Here is a 17988-nt window from a genome sequence, read left to right on the forward strand (position 1 = left end):
TTGAGCCGCCACGCCCCCCGCACCCACCTGTTGTGACTAGAGAGCCGACCTGCCTAAAAGTCAGTAAGTTTGCTCGGGACACATGCAGGGGTGCCTCAGGTTGGTGGTTCAGCACCAAATCAATTATTTATGGTCAATATAACAGGCAAAAACATAAAGTATATGGACAAACAGAAGTGCAACCCTGTTCATCACCACATAACTGAACCTAAGGATGACAGTTAAGTACAATTTAATTAATAATTTCTTTCTGAATTTCTCAATAACAAACGTTTGGCTCAGGGGTGCCATAAAAAAATGCTGATACTCTAGGGCGCTGTGATTCAAGAAAGTTTGGGAACCACCGGTTTATTGTATTATACCAGATATATTCTAATAAAGCAGTACAGGAAAATGAAGTAAGCCACTACTTCTCATCTTTTATCAGTACATTATTAGCATTTTCTTCGCTCATCATACCCAATGAACTTTATGTATCTTGCAGCTTTAAATTGTTTAATAAAAGTTATAATTAGTGTACAGCAATGCTAGTGTGTCCCAATATAAAACACCTGTATATACTGGCAAAGTATATAATGTTTGATTCCCTGTTATTAGCTCTGTATTTGGAAGACAGTTATTCTTAGATCTGCACAACATTGTGATCCATTGGTTGACAGACACCAAAGCAGCGCAGCTGACTACGAAGAAGCAAATGTGTCCAATGTGATTATTGTATTATTATGAAAGGATAACTGCAGGTAAATGTACAATACCTGCTTTCTCATGACGTCTGTAGCTTGCATGATGTAACGGGGAGGAAGACCATGACTCCGGGCAAGAATTAGGGCCTGTTCAAGGGTAACACTCAAAGTGCATCTGCAAGAAAATAAAAAAAAAGAATTATAAAACTTTTAAGCTACTCAGTATATGACTTCTAATTTCTCAGGAATGGTTTACTAGCACACTCTCAAAGCTAAGCCGTTACAGGCCGGGCAAGCAGAATTACCCTAATCCAAAGATGGTACAAACATGAGTCCACATTGCTGCAGCACAAATCAAAGCACACTAATTAGCTTTACATCACCTGGCAGAGAGTAGCTCCCAATTTCTAGTAATAGAGAGTCGTTTATATACCAGTGAAAAAGTCTGATTAAGAAAATATCATAGAAGCTACTCTATTTGATTACTTTTTTCTCTGAATATAATGAAATGTCAGAATAAAGACCACTTTACACTATTTAATACTAGTGTATGTTGTAATGTGGCACTTTCTCCTCCTTGCTCTGCCATTCTCTACACTGGCTCCCTATTCTAATCTACAGAATACAATTCAAACACCTCACACTCAGCTACACAGCCACCTGTGATTCCCCAAACCCCCTTCATCTCTGACCTTGCCTCTCTCCACATTCCCTCCCACCCTCTCCATACAGCCAAAGACCTGCTCCTCACCTGTAGATTACACTTCCATGCCTAACCAGGCTCTCCACCAGCCTTAGTTTTAAATGGTCCTTAAAGACCCACCTGTTCATCAAGACATGCACATCTTTTCTTACATTTCCTCAGTAATATATCTGCCTAGTGACTGATCATCAGAGGTATTCTAGCATAGATACAATGACAGATGTAAAGAATAAATTAAACATACACAATACTTTTTAGAACATATTACATTTCAATTTGATGCGGCATTATCAGTATAATATATTGATTTTTTATTATATTATTGTACAACCACAGTGATTACAGCTTAAAACTTTATAGTATATTACTGTATAAACTCAAAGCCATAATGACTAGCATTTAAACTACCCAAAATTACCATCATACTATACATAGGCAAACGGAGAGGGGAGGGTTTCTGGTTGCCTGGAAACCTCCCTCCCCAGCCCACACCATCAGGACTGCCATCAGAAATTGTTACGCGCATGCAGTGGGGTTTCCAAGTACGTAGAAACCCCAAAGAAAAAAATATAACAGCGCTGTGGGACACCTGCAACTAAATTGATATTGAATGGATACAATGATATTCATTTATATCAGATAAAAATGTTACCTTTTATTTACTAAAATGTATAATGCACATATAAACAACATACATCACTGGCCAATGAGACACTACTATAAAATATGCATTTTAAAATGATCAACAATAAATGATACTGTAACAAATGTCCTGAGTTATTTAAACAGCACAGAGACTAAATATCAAATAGCAGCTGGTAACTAATCCCTGGTAGTACTGATGATCAGCTGTACAGGCTCGTGCTGAATATCTCATATAAAATCCGGATAAAAAATATGAAAATAAAGGGGGCTCAATCGATTCAATGTTCCTCTTTATATATCAATCTCCCAATTTATTAGACAAACACTGTCCAGATCTCTCCGTGACCCGCACGGAAAATTCAAGGTTACTCCATATAATGGTAAAATGTGAGCTCTTACCACCAGCCTCCCGGTCCTTACTGCCGGGAGGCTGGTGGTAAGAGCTTACATTAATGGAGGGGCAGGAAAAGCTGGACAAGGGGGGAGTGGTACTGGGCTGGACTGGGGGGGTGCAGGGAAGGCTGATATTATTATTATTATTATTTCATTAATTATTTTTTTTTACATATTCGACATCTGCAGCAATTGGAAAAAAAGAAATACTTTCAAGCACTGTGTTATCTAACTGACCTTATAAATGTTGGTAGACACCGGCAGCCAGGGAGAAAGACCATCGGCTGCATTTCCGGAGAGAGAGGGCACTGGTAGCAGACATGCAGAGGTGTGGAATGCAGTGATGTGCGGTACCAATGTCTCTGGTGGAATGTACCGGCAGCCAGAGAGGAAGAGAAGAGTCTTGGTGGCATTTAAAACATGGAGCCGGCCGCGAGCCAATCACAGCTCACGTAACGGCAGCCAATCAGCAGCGGCCGCGGCTGTGTACCGCACATCACTGCATTCAACACCTCTGCCACCCGGGTTCCCCCTCTTGCTGGGCCCAGGACTGGAGTCCCCGCAGTCCCTCCCTGATGGCGGCCCTGTACACCATTACCACAATAGAGATAGTAATATAATAGAATGTTGCTAGTGCTGGATGTTCTTCTCAGTATCACGAATGAAATAATTAGCACCACCTGTGGATGTTTTAACATGTGTCAGCCATTAATAAATACACCTGCGCACCAACTAGGAGATCTTGAAAACATGCACTGTTAGGGGTGCACCGCTATAGACCATCAATAGGGTTAATTATTAATACTGTATAATAATACAGTACACTATCCAGTGCATAAGGAGACCAATATCTACATATATGTCAAGAGCAGTACTAGGGTTTTCTGCTGCTCCCCCAGACTCCGGGACTTGCTCCAATGCTCTGGAATGGTGCCCACATCAGCTCAGGCAGGATGGCCCTACTGCCGCATTTAATGGCTTATAATCTCTGGTCCTGTATATGCTGGAATTATGACACACAATACACTTTGTTTGACGCATATTAAAGCTGGTTAAGTGCTAATTATGCTCTCTTCAAGGACTGGCCACACTCACTCTAAAACGCATTTGGAAACCCCCCCTCTAGAAATCCTGCATTTGTCACTGCTATTTACATCATAATGCTCAGAATTTAATTCAGCCCTAACTGTGAATTATAAATGAATAAGCCCCATGTTTACAGTACAAACATGTGAGCATCATGAGGAGGCAGGACCTTCAGCACCAGGAAGGAGCTGAGCTGCGGTGGTGACTAAGTGTCCCTAGGATGATTTGGGCAGCTTTCTAGGCACCCTGGAAGCCACATGCTGGTGCCACATGGGAACAACAATGCTGTTCCCTAGGTGGCAGCACTGCATGGCCATCACTAGTTATGGCTCTGAATATACAATAGGATCAGTGGTGTATCTATAATAAGTGCCTAGTGCATCCATATATTATACTCACCTCTTCTCAGTCCCACGCTGCATAATTCCCTGGGAGAATCCTACAAAAGGTATTACAGTAACTTCTATTTCTCATAGCCAGAGTTGGTTACCGCTAAAGTGGTTTCCAACTGAAAACCATTCACCAACAGAGTTTACAGGGAATGGTGTGCACAACAAAAAACATCCAGTGAGCGGCAGTTTTCTGTTGTCACTAAGGGGCTGATTTAGAATAAAATATGGATATTTACCTTTATGTAGAGTTATATGCGACTACGCCAGCTCAATTTATATGCTTGGTTTCATAGCCGTCATCATTCTCAGGGCCTGATTCAGAAAGGATCGCTATTCTGCTAGAACGCACGCACTGCAGTTGCTATTATTAGCGGTGATATGTAAATGTTTGCTATTGCATTGCGACCACAGCTTACCATAAGGACGCCCACTTTCCCTTAGACACATCCGTATACTTGGGCAACAAAGCAAAATAATCGGTAACATCGAATAAACATCGGACCCATACGCACAATTAAGGCAGGTCAGACCTCACTAAGGAATCACTAACTTCAGTACACGCTATGAGCCCTCAGGCTGCATATGGTATTGCAGTGGATAATTTATGCATGTCCCAATGCACTGGCATGCCTGCACTCGCCTAACCCCCCCCTCCCCTCCCCGCCACCTCCCACAAATGGCACTTCCTGTCAATCACTGTGCTCGGGGTCTGCGTTGCCTCTGCAAATGCATTTCCCATCACTATTGCTAGTTCACACACTGCGATGCATACGCATGCGCAATGTGAATTAAACGACCGTTTGCATGCGTCCTTGCAACTGCGATCCTTGCTGAATCAGGCCCTCAGTGCACAAGTGCACCAGCCCTATTAGTGTTGCAAGAGATCCACTGCGAGCCTGATTCTGAGATTGACGCTAATGCAATTGCAACTTCATTCTCTCACTGATCACAGTTGCTAAAATATGCTGCTGCCTTCTCATATCCATCCGATGACGTAAAACAGAGTAAACATTTAAACAGAGTAAACATCGGTAACATTGATGCAGATCGGGCAGTTACGCAGCATGTAAGTCAACTCTGACCTGTCTTAAACAATGCAGCTCTCCCGACATGCAGAGATGGCTAATGGCTAATTTATGCACACCTATGAAACGGCGTCCAACCGGTCCGACATGCCGGTGTTTACCTCCCCAAAAACTGAGAACCTGTCACTCACTTTACAAATGAGTACTCTGTATGACCGCAATCGCAATACAATGGCAATTGTGCACTTGCAATGGCAAACAATCGCTCGATCTGCAAAAAAATATTGCATTGCATAAATCTGGGAATCAGGCCCCGAAAATGAACATAATTTTGCCTATACCCAACTTTGCACAGCACGCAGTCCTGTTTACCTGCTCTCACTAAATGGAGAATACATTACCCTATTACCAACCAGTTACACCCCTTTAGCCACAAATGGAGATGTACTGTTTGTTCTGAAACTTCCATTTACACCTTTGTATTTTGTTTTTGTTATTGAATTATGCTTCATGAATGTTCAGAAATTTACCTTAGCTTGTTATGTATTTTGCTTGTCGTCCATGTTTTATGTGCTATGCTCTATTTACCCACTGTACCGTGTTACAGAATTATCCGGCATTGTGTAAATAAATGGGAAACTGGACCAATAATGCAGAGTGTGTGCTGAGCCTGAGGACTGAAAATAATACAATAAAATCAAACCATACATGGTAAATCTCAGGGCGGTGCAGGGGGCGTGGCAGCGCGATTGTATCATCGCAGCTCTGCCCCCTGCTATACAATGTAGATATTTTCAGCATTGTAAAGCAGGGGGCAGGGCTATAATAACGCAATTCAGCGCAAATCACGTCATCGCCCCCGGATTGCCCACTTTCACTAGTTAAGTGGGCGGCTTCGGGGAGGGTGGGGGTCATTTTTCTACGGTGGCAGCTGGACCAGGAGACTTGCCCTCTCTTGTGGGCAGCTGAGGAGCGCCATATGATTTTTGGGAGTCTACCAGCCATCGCAGGCAAGTATGAATAAAACAAATCAATAAAATATTATAATAGGACATGTTGGGAAATGAAGTTACAGCGCTGGGGTACTGGTTTCATTCGTCCTTTGTAATGTGCGCTCTGACAGGGCAGGGACAGTTGTGAATGATCACATACTGTGCCTGATACAGAGGTGCACGCTATTGCAACCACAACTGAATAGTTTGCCGCAGCGTGACTATGTCTTTATCCTAATGCTGCAACCGACTGTTTTCTCTCAGAAACACCTACCAGCTGTGGCGCTAATCCGTCTCTGTGCATACTAAGACGCACCATCAGGGGTTGCACCAGCCCTATGGAGGCACAGAATCTCTGTCTGAACTTGGCCACGGGTGTCGGTGCAACTCTGGCAAATGATGCATCACTGACCATGACGCGGCCACATCTGCAGCCATCCCCCTGTTACCACCCAGAAATTGCCTCTGTTTGCATCTCTCTTGTCTCTCTCTGCTTCGTTCTGTGTCTTTCGGCAGTTACCATAGGGACACATGGGCAGATTGCAAAAAGCGAGCGCTCACTCTGAATCAGGGCGGGCGCTTGTTTTTTAGTTGCGGCCTCTTGGCCGCTCGCATAGCTGTGGGTCACCACCCACAGCTTATGCGAGCAGCCAGGTGATGGCTTGCGACGAGACCCTTGCAGTAGGGTCTCGTGGCCGCAAGCCCCAGTGGACTTCCTGCTCTAATACAGAAGGAAGTCCACCTACTGACATCACGAGTGATGTCAGTAGGGCCGCCCACAAACGGCAGGCGTTCCTGCAGGAACGCCTCCGTTTGCCCAGCCACTCCCCCTCCCAGACTTCCAAACGGGGTGAGTTGACGATCAACATTGACAGCCGCCCCTTTTGGATGCGAGCACCGGAGCGAGTGCTTTTTGCGCTCGCTCTGGGGCTCGCGTGTGCGCACTGGCACACCATCGACCCGCTTGCGAGCAGTATGTGCTTGCAAGCGGGTCTGAATCAGGCCCACTGTGCATACCTTTGAATCCGTGCAGCATAGATAAGATGATGACTGTTGGCCTCAGGGCCTGATTCAGACCCGGTCGCAAGCACTGAGCGCTCGCAACCGGGTAAATGTTTGCCGACTGGGCATGCGCACGACGGAGCCGGCTCCGTCGTGTGCATGCGTGAGACCCGGCTAGCGAAGGGTGCTTCGTCGCTCTGGGTCTCGCACCAAAGGGGGCGAGCTGTCAATGGTGATTGACAGCTCGCCCCGTTTGCTAGGCGGGCAGGGGGGGTGGCTGGCCAAACGTAGGCGTTCCCGAAGGAACACCGGCCGTTTGGGGGCGGCCCCACTGACATCACCAGTGATGTCAGTGGGAGAGCTTCCGGCTCTATTAGAGCCAGAAGGTCTCTGGGGTTTGCGGCCACGAGACCCTACCACAAGGGTCTTGTCGCAAGCCCGATGGTCTTGACCATCACGACCATCAACCTGGCCGCTCGCAATAGCTGTGGGTGGTCACTCACAGCTATGCGAGCGGCCAGGAGGCCAAACAAAAACAAAAACGCCCTGATTCAGAGTGAGCGCTCGTTCAGAGCGTCCATCTCTGAATCAGGCCCTCAGTGTGGCCATATAGCAGCTGCAATAAATGAGCCTGGTGAAGCCTGAATAGATCCTAGCTGTACTTACTGGCCATATATACGGTATATATAAAAAAATTGACCACTACATAAGTGGCCAAGCTGGAGGCTGATCCTGTAAGTCAGTGTTTGAGCCCTGTGTGGCAGAATCGGTATGTGGCCAGCATTAAAGACTACTGTGCAAGTAAACTGTATTAGACTCACAGTCACTGGTTCAAACCAATAAAAAAGAAAAATATGTTTACTTGAAATTCTATTGTTGATAACACTGAAAAACCCCCACTATGCCCTATATTTAAATTATTATTTTATACCTCAATTTATGCTTTTAGTTCACTTTCATTTAGTTTCAATAAAACAAAACACATTTTGTGCAGATAGCCCTTGCTGTGTGAGGAGAACTAAGCAATCTAATGCTACTTTCAGTAAAATTGAAAGTCTTGTGAAAAAAAAAAAAATTGTGTGGGTACCTCATAAATAATTATTAATGATTTTGGAATGTGACCAGCCCAAAAAGTGCCCAAACAGGCTCAGCAACGAAGGAGTTAAATAATCTGACCCAGTGGCAAACGCAGGATTTTGAAAGGGGGGTTTCCAAACTGATTTACATATATATATATATATATATATATATATATACACACACATACTGTATATCTATATAGTACTTGTGTACTTTACAGACTTATTACCTTATTAAGTGTCCAGCATCATTCCCTACCATCCAAGTGGGCACAGAGAGGGAATATAACCATGTGGCGAGCGTAGTGAACCACCAAACACGAAGCGTGGCGAGCCCGCGAGGGGACAACTTTCACTGAAAGTTCTCTATAATAAGGCAATGAGTCCGTAAAGTACACAAGTACCATATATATATATATATATATATATATATATACACACTAGGGATGTGCAGGCTCGGATAGGTTCGAGTTTGCACGTGGAGTTCGGATTTTTCCCTCCAAAAAAACGGAACTCAGAACGAGGCAAAACGTCATCTTACATGGACGAACATCATCATTCCTGGTCTTTTGTCCAGGAATGATGATGTTCGTCCATGTAAGATGACGTTTTGCCTCGTTCTGAGTTCCGTTTTTTTGGAGGGAAAAATCCGAACTCCACGTGCAAACTCGAACCTATCCGAGCCTGCACATCCCTAATACACACACACACACACAGATATATATATATTTTTTATAGACCGTTCAGCATTGCAGACATGCACACACACTGACAAAAACTACATACTGACACACACACACACTGACAGACTACATACTGACACACACACACTGACAAAAACTACATACTGACACACACACACTGACAAAGACTACATACTGACACACACACACTGACAAAGACTACACACTGTCACACACACATTCTGACACACAAACTGACAAAGACTACACACACACCTCTTTCACTTAAAAAGTTAATGTAGGCAAATACAGCATCATTTATTAAAGATTCCCACCTCCCCCGCCAACAACCCCCGTCCCCTCACCCGGCAACCACCCTGTGCTGGCAAGACAACACATACACATCCCCGCCAGCACCTCCTTTCCTCTGTCGCGCATCCCCACATGTAATTCACACACCTCTGGGGCTTCGGGGGAAAGCGCCATGGATACAATCATCGAGTCACTGGGCGGCAGCCTCTCACGATGCACCATCCTCGGAACAGCCTGGGAGGAGCTGCGCACTGCACACCTGCAGCTCCCCCTTCAATCAGCCAGCCCAGCCCAGCCCAGCCCAGTCCCAGCCTGTCTTCAAAGTCGGCTGCTGTTGTTCAGCTGCCTGTTAATAGAGCGGCGGCCAGGGGGAATTTCTAGGTACTCGGAAACCCCCCTTGCGTGCGCGGGTGTCGACCTCTGTTATGATGTAACAAAGTTTCTGAAGAACGTGGTTTTACAACAGTCATCACTGAGCAGCAGCAGCTTCTATCCTTTTAGATGAGGAGGCTGTCTGCTGTGCTACAGCCTGGATGTTCGGAGTTACAGACTGCCTGTGTTGCGCTACCTGTCAGGTCCATTGCACATGCACAGAGGATCTGGCAGATGCCTGGTCAACACATGTGCACACTGGCAGACTGGCACAGAAGTATCAGCTTCTAGAGACTGCATTGGCTGCAGCCCCTAGAAGCCGGGTAGGGCAGATCAGGGCCGGATTAAGGTCTGTGGGGGCTCCTGGGCAACAAGCTTGTGGGGGCCCCTATGAAACAGCTAAATATATATACAGTCCAAACCCCAAATGGTGTGTGTGTATATATATATATACACATACCATATATACATACACACACACATATATATATATATATATATATATATAAAAGCTACTGAATATATACTATGTATATATATATATACATACAAACTCACCTATATATACTGTATGTGTACATATAAACACACAGTATATATAAACATATATATGAACCTGACATTCCAGCAATTTGACATTTGAGGGCAAAAGTAATAAACACACACACACACACACATATGTATATATATTGTGATAGGATCACTGGTAAAGTGGTCTGTGGCAGGTACATTTGTCCCAGATTCCTGTCTTTTGTGTTTTAAACCCCCAGGAGAAAGTCTGCAGTGTAGCAGGCTTGAGTTTCGGTTTTTTGAAAAGCCGGTTTGGGACCTGGGGGTTGTGGGTGAGAGGAGAGGGAGGGCTCCACCCACGGCCACTCCAGGTTTTGGTTCTCGCAGCCTGGTAACAGGCTTGTTAGTTTTCCACCTGAGAGTGGCCAATATAAGCCTAGTATGTTTAGGGCTGATTGTCTCACCTGGGAGAGCAGGCAGGGAGTTTGCTCAGAGACACTTGAAAAACCTATTTGTGAGTACTGTGCTGTGCTTTGTTGCTGGCGAGGGCATTAGGCCCTGCCAGGTTCTGGTAGTGAGGGAACTACCTGTGAAGTTAGTGCCCCGACAGGGCTAGGATTTATATTTATGTTTTCTGTATATTTCTGTCATTGTACAATAAAGACTGGCGCCGACCAGCTTGTACTTGCATCCAGACTGGTGTGCTGCTTCCCTGCTGCTGTGTGTGTGTGTAAGGAAGGAGTCCTCTACCCAGGAGAGGGACCCCCTAACCTAACTGTGTCACAATATGGTGGAGAATGCGGGCAACCACACACACTGAACTTGCAGCAAGAGGAAAACTTTCCATTTAAAAATTAAAGGAGACAGATGCCCAATTTGTGAGAGTGGAAATAACACTGTGTCCTTGAAGTCCCATAGAGGAGGCATCAGCCAATGCTCAGAGAGGCAAGGTTCAGCTTCCAATCTACACCCCAGGACAAAATGGAGGAAATTATTAAGGCCTTGCTCCAAGCTACAGCAGCTCAGCAGGAAGCTACCAGGGCTCAGCATGTGACTAACAGACTTCAACAGGTCTCCATTGAGGAAAACAGCCAGGCCATAAAAGAGGTGATACAGCACCTGGTCGCCCGACCCAGCGATGTTAATACTGGTTCTCCCACCCCCACTCACTCCATACGAGCCAGTCACTTCCACCAAAAGATGACTTCGGGCGATGATGTGGAGGCCTATCTCGCCGCATTTGAAAGAACGGCCGAAAGGGAGAGTTGGCCCAAGGAGCAGTGGGCAAGTCTGGTGGCACCTTTTTTGTCTGGGGAGCCACAAAAAACATATTTCGACTTATGCCTGGCTGTTGCCAAGGACTATAAAAAACTAAAACAGGAGATCCTAACTCGCTTGGGAGTCACCACCTTTGTTCGTGCCCAACGGGTCCACTGCTGGGAGTTCCATAAGGACAAGCCTCCACGTTCACAGATGCATGACCTCGTCCATCTGTCCTCAAAATGGCTACAGCCCGAGACGCTGACGGGACCACAGATCGTGGAAAGGGTCGTGATGGACCAGTACCTGCGATCATTACCTGTGACTCTGCGCAAGTGGGTGAGCCATGCAGACCCTAAGTCCGCGGACCAGTTGGTCGAGCTGGTGGAGAGGTACGTGGCGGCTGAGGAGCTGATGAGTATGCCCCACCGAGCCCCGATGGCGCACCGGCGAACTCCCAGAGACACTGGTAAGACTGTTCCAGGGGAGAAGGGTGCTGGGTGGTGGAATGTACCTAAGACTGAGGGTGTAGAACCTGGAGACAGGCCTGCCAGGCCGGGAAGGTTCTTGCCCCGTAAACGACTAGACATTAATATGACTCAGTGTTTCCGATGTGGTGGCTTTGGCCATATTGCCGCTAATTGTGCACTTACAACTGAACCTATGCAATGTGATACTGCTCATGTCTACCGCAGGGGGTCTTTCTTTGCACAGATAGCCTGTACGGCTGACCGGCAGGCTGAGACTGATAAGCACATGTATGTACTCACTGTAGATGGCAACCGAGTAGAGGCACTGTTAGACTCTGGTAGCTTGGTGACACTTATAAAAGCTGAGCTGGTGAACCCCTTGAGGCATACAGGGAAAACTGTTGGTGTGACCTGCATACAAGGGGATACTCGATATTATGTTACGGCCGAGGTGAACATCGAGACACCATGTGGCTCTGCTATAGTTTCTGTGGGTTTGGTGCATGGTCTGGTGTACGATGGAATATTGGGGAGAGACTTTGCTCACTTCTGGAAGTTGTGGGAAAGCCGTTTTGTTCCAGAGGTGAACAACCCCGATCCATTTGAGAAGGTTGTCGATGTAGTGGAGGAGGGAGTTTCTTCTGAGTCAGAGTTATTCCCTTTTTCTACTATGGTTGGCAACCTAGAGAATGCGGAACGTGACGGTGGCCCGCCAACTGATGTGCCTCCCATTGAGGTGGGAAGTGTTGTTGGGCCAGGTGATCGTCTGCCTGATTTAGAGGTCAGAAGAGAGGTCTTTGCCGTGGAGCAGTTGAATGACCCTACTTTGGTAAAAGCCAGGGAGAATGTAAAAGTAGTTGATGGTAAACCCGTAGACCCTGATAGTCCTTTGTCCTATGCCCACATGGCAATGTGTCAGGATTTGTTATATCAGGTGACTAAGAAGGGGGAAGATGTTGTGGAACAACTAATAGTTCCCAAAGCCTACAGAAGAACAGTGTTGGATCTGGCCCATGGTCATATAACGGCAGGCCATCTAGGGGTAGAGAAAACCACTGAGCGAATAATGCAGAGGTTTTTCTGGCCCGGGCTTCATAAAGAGGTATCTGACTTTTGCGCATCCTGCCCTGAGTGTCAGTATTATGCTCCCAGGCCACATTTTAAGGGTCCACTAGTTCCATTGCCTATCATAGAGGTGCCGTTTGAAAGAATAGTGATGGATTTGGTTGGACCCTTAATGAAGTCTGCCAGGGGACACCAGTATATTCTGGTCATAATGGATTACGCTACCAGGTACCCGGAAGCGATCCCGTTGCGCAATACGTCAACCAAGACCATTGCCAGAGAGCTAGTTCATGTCTTTAGCAGGATGGGTATACCTAAGGAGATACTAACTGACCAGGGTACACCGTTTATGTCCAAAGTCATGAAAGAGTTATGCCGCCTGTTCAAAATCGAACAGTTAAGAACTTCGGTTTATCACCCCCAAACCGATGGGCTGGTCGAGAGGTTTAACAAGACGTTAAAACACATGCTTAGGAAAGTGGTCGACAAGGATGGTAGGGATTGGGACTACTTATTGCCGTATTTATTGTTGGCCATAAGAGAAGTTCCCCAGTGCTCTACCGGGTTTTCACCCTTCGACTTGTTGTATGGGAGACACCCAAGGGGGTTACTAGACATTGCCAAAGAGACATGGGAGGGGCAGTCTAGTCCTTACAAAACAGTGATTGAGTATGTTTCTCAAATGCAGGAGAGAATTGCTGCGGTAGTGCCGATAGTGAGAGAGCACCTGGAACAGGCTCAACAGGCACAGCAGAGGGTATACAACCGCAATGCTCGGTTACGCAGCTTTGCTCCTGGGGACAGAGTGTTAGTATTGGTTCCCACTGTGGAAAATAAACTTTTGGCTAAATGGCAAGGGCCCTTTGAAATCTTAGAAAGAGTGGGGCAGGTCAATTACAAAGTTTACCAGCCGGGGAAAAGAAAGCCGGAACAGATATACCATATAAATCTGTTAAAGCCCTGGAAAGATAGAACGGTACTGTCGGCCGTCCGAGACCCTCCAGTAAGTCCAGGGCCCTTAGTTCCCGAAGTGACAGTGGCAAAAACCCTGTCGGCAATTCAACAACAAGAGGTCAAGGAGTTTCTGATTAGAAATAGGGTGCTGTTCTCTGACGTACCTGGGAAAACCTCGGTCATTAAACATGACATAATCACTGACCCAGGTGTTAAAGTTAATCTAAAGCCCTATAGGTTACCAGAAGCACCAAGAGCATCGGTATCGAAAGAAATTAAAAATATGCTAGAGTTAGGGGTTATTGAAGAATCACATAGTGAATGGTCAAGTCCCATTGTGTTGATTCCAAAGCCCGACGGGAGTGTGCGTTTCTGCAATGACTTTCCGAAAGTTGAACAGTGTTTCAAAATTCGATGCCTACCCGATGCCAAGAGTGGATGAACTGATTGAGAGACTAGGGACGGCAAGGTATTTAACCACTCTTGACCTAACCAAAGGGTATTGGCAAGTACCGTTAACCGAGAGCACCAAACAAAAGACAGCTTTTTCAGCGCCAGAGGGCTTGTTTCAGTACAAGATGTTGCCCTTCGGGCTACATGGGGCACCTGCTACCTTCCAAAGAATGATGGACAGGATTCTAAGGCCCCATAGACGGTATGCGGCTGCTTATCTGGATGACGTGGTCGTTCATAGTCCTGATTGGCAGTCTCACTTACCCAGGGTACAAGCAGTGTTGGACTCCATCTATAAGGCAGGTTTGACAGCGAACCCAAAAAAGTGTTGTCTAGGCATGGAGGAAGTAAAATATCTGGGATACACCATTGGCAGAGGCCTGATAAAGCCTCAGCTCAATAAAGTTGATGCCATACAAAACTGGCCACGGCCTCTGAATAAGAAGCAGGTGAGAGCCTTCTTGGGAATTACGGGGTACTACAGGAGGTTTATACCCAACTTTGCCACCATGGCAGTCCCACTGACTGACCTGACCAAAGGCAAACAAAAAGTCATGGTAGAATGGAGTCCTGAGGCAGAGAAAGCTTTTCAGGAGTTGAAAGTAGCGTTGTGTTCCCAACCAGTCCTGATGACTCCTAATTTTGAAAGGGAATTCATAGTACAAACCGATGCATCAGAAGTAGGTATAGGAGCGGTCCTGTCCCAGAACAAGGAGGGTGAGGAACACCCTATTTTCTATCTTAGCAGAAAGTTGAATGTACATGAGAGAAACTATGCCACAGTGGAGAAGGAGGCGTTGGCCATAAAGTGGGCGTTAGAGGCTCTCAGGTACTACTTGGTCTTAAGAAAGTTCAAATTGATCACTGACCATGCCCCTCTGAAGTGGATGTCTGAAAATAAGGACAGTAATGCGAGAATTACAAGATGGTTCTTGGAGTTACAAACTTTTAAATTTTCAGTGGAACACAGGCCAGGAAGCCAGCTGGCCAATGCTGACGCGTTGTCACGCGTTCATTGTTTGGGGGCTTCAGTTGTTCCGCCCCACAGGTCGAAACAAAGGGGGGCAATATGTGATAGGATCACTGGTAAAGTGGTCTGTGGCAGGTACATTTGTCCCAGATTCCTGTCTTTTGTGTTTTAAACCCCCAGGAGAAAGTCTGCAGTGTAGCAGGCTTGAGTTTCGGCTTTTTGAAAAGCCGGTTTGGGACCTGGGGGTTGTGGGTGAGAGAAGAGGGAGGGCTCCACCCACGGCCACTCCAGGTTTTGGTTCTCGCAGCCTGGTAACAGGCTTGTTAGTTTTCCACCTGAGAGTGGCCAATATAAGCCTAGTGTGTTTAGGGCTGATTGTCTCACCTGGGAGAGCAGGCAGGGAGTTTGCTCAGAGACACTTGAAAAAACCTATTTGTGAGTACTGTGCTGTGCTTTGTTGCTGGCGAGGGCATTAGGCCCTGCCAGGTTCTGGTAGTGAGGGAACTACCTGTGAAGTTAGTGCCCCGACAGGGCTAGGATTTATATTTATGTTTTCTTTATATTTCTGTCATTGTACAATAAAGACTGGCGCCGACCAGCTTGTACTTGCATCCCGACTGGTGTGCTGCCTCCCTGCTGCTGTGTGTGTGTGTAAGGAAGGAGTCCTCTACCCAGGAGAGGGACCCCCTAACCTAACTGTGTCACAATATATATATATATATATATATATATATATATATAACACACACATAGGATATATATATGAATATGTATTATATAGCTATATATACTGGGTGTGTGTATATATATATATATATATATATATTATAATGTATGTATGTGGGCTACCTGCATGTCAGCTCTGTATAACTGCACTGTTGAGTCTGAGCGGCATCGCGGGGGGAAGGCTGAGGACGAAAGAGCCACTGAGAATCTTCCTTATGCTGCAGCCTCGGCTTCTGACAGTCAAACTCTCGCGAGACTTGACATCATCATCTCGCGAGACTTTGACAGTCAGAGCCGAGCTGCCGAGGCTTCAGCATAAAGAGATTTTCAGTGGCTCTGACTAGTGAAGCTCCTCGGCGGCCGCGGACAGCTAAGCCGCCGAAGAGGACCAGAGCGGAGACAGCTAAATGCTGTTCTTCATGTTTGTAGCAGTGGCATGTCTGGGAACAGTGTGGGGGCCCCCTATGTGTGGGTGCCCCAGCACGACCGCCCCTAACGCCCCGCCTATAATCCGGCCCTGGGGCAGATGGAAAGACAGGGGAGTGAGTTCCCACTGGAAGCACTCTCTCTGTTTTTGTGTTTCCGCAGTACCAGGGTGGACAAAACACCCCTCTCTTGGACTGCCTAACCTGTGTTATGATTAGTAAATAGTTCTTCCCATGGAAAGTCACTGCCAGTGCACAGACTGCAACTGGCTCACAGGAGGTGGCGGATTTTACTGTGGAGGGAAGGGGAGGACTGCAGCCCCTAGGGAAAATCCACCACTGCTGCTGAGGTTACAAACTGGGATTATCCATTAATATCTAAAAAAATTTATAGGCACACACGGTATAATTACAATGCTTTATGTTGCAAAATGCAAACAGGTAGATATTTAACTGCATTTACTTGACTGATTATGTCACTGCTGCCATACATCATAGATATATTCTGTGCCGGAATAGAATAGCTGGTGCTTGGCACAGAACAGCCAGTTATCAGCTGCCTGTATTGCATATAAATGATCTCTGGGACTGTTCTACCAGATTTCACATCACAGCCAGATCAATTTACATCTCAGCTAGCTGTATTTTTCCAGAGTGCTAAATATATGAAAATAATGTTAAACTGAAAATGGAAAGAAAAAAATGTTCACACATTTGACATATACTGTATATGGAATACAAATTAAAGCTATTATCCTAGAAGGAAAACCTCCAAGTTGTTACTGTTGCCTTAATCAGTTCTGCTTCATATTATGTCCGTTTCCATATCTAGTCATTATGATAAAATTCTTATCACACTAAGGCAGTGGTTCCCAAACTGGGTGCTGCGGCGCTATTGCAGGGGTGCCGCAGCTTGGTGGTCTAGTCGGGTCCCAAATTAGATTATGTGGGCCGGCAAGTTATTTGAGCCATAGCAGCTTTAGCGTGTGGCCATTTGCACAGACTCAGAGAGGGCTGCAAGCTTTAGCTCCGCCCCCTCCATTCTCCTCCTCCCTGCATGGCTGAGGCTGACCCGATTCTAGGCTGATTATGCCTCTCTCTCCCCCTGTGAGCCTGCAGTGGTCTTCCCCCTCCGTGGAGTAATGGAATCTCTGCAAGACAGAGGGCCTGATTCAGAGATGAACGCAACTGCAAATTGCACGCAGATTGAGCGATTGTTTGCTATTGCGCATGCGTATGCATTGCAGTTCATGTGCGCGAAGGCAGCAGTGTGATCGCCCTGCGTTTACGCAGACCACGGAGGCCCATTGCAGATTGATTGACAGGAAGTGACCATTTGGGGGTGTTGGTGTTAACAGGGGGTGGGTAGCGAAACACAGGCGTGCCTGGCCGTTTGAACGCCGTTACGTGGGCGTGCATAAATTAGCCACTACAATTACATACGCAACTCTGCGTGGCTGAAGAGCTCCCTGGTCTGCAGCAGGCCTTACTGGGTAAAATAGCCGCCGATGAACTTCAATGGTACCGATGTTTATGTAGGTATGCGTAGTCACACGCAGATGAAAAGGCAGTAGTGGGTGTCTTTATGCTCGGGTGTTCTTTGATAACATTAGCATAGTTTTGCAACTGCGTTGCATACAGAAGCGCAGTTACGATCACATTAGTGTACATCTCTGAATCAGGCCCGGAGTTCGCACTTTGCAGACTGCTGTACTCCCCTCTCCCTCCCCTAGCACTGGTTGTCGTTTGGCTGCTCTGCGTGCTCCCGGAGTTTGTACAGGCAGCCAG

The 17988-nt window shown here is 46.4% G+C and overlaps 1 protein-coding gene across 1 annotated transcript in view; it reads right to left on the reverse strand.

The window, feature by feature from the left end:
- PREX2 (phosphatidylinositol-3,4,5-trisphosphate dependent Rac exchange factor 2) overlaps positions 1 to 17988 on the reverse strand; it is a 435974-nt gene that overhangs the window by 39309 nt on the left and 378677 nt on the right. The window contains exon 38 of the mRNA XM_088471582.1: positions 756 to 858. Coding sequence (XP_088327708.1) covers positions 756 to 858 — 103 coding nt within the window. The remainder of the gene's footprint in view (positions 1 to 755; positions 859 to 17988) is intronic.

Source organism: Taudactylus pleione, unplaced genomic scaffold, assembly GCF_031769625.1.
Source record: "Taudactylus pleione unplaced genomic scaffold, aTauple2 ptg000114l, whole genome shotgun sequence".
NCBI classification, from domain to species: domain Eukaryota; kingdom Metazoa; phylum Chordata; class Amphibia; order Anura; family Myobatrachidae; genus Taudactylus; species Taudactylus pleione.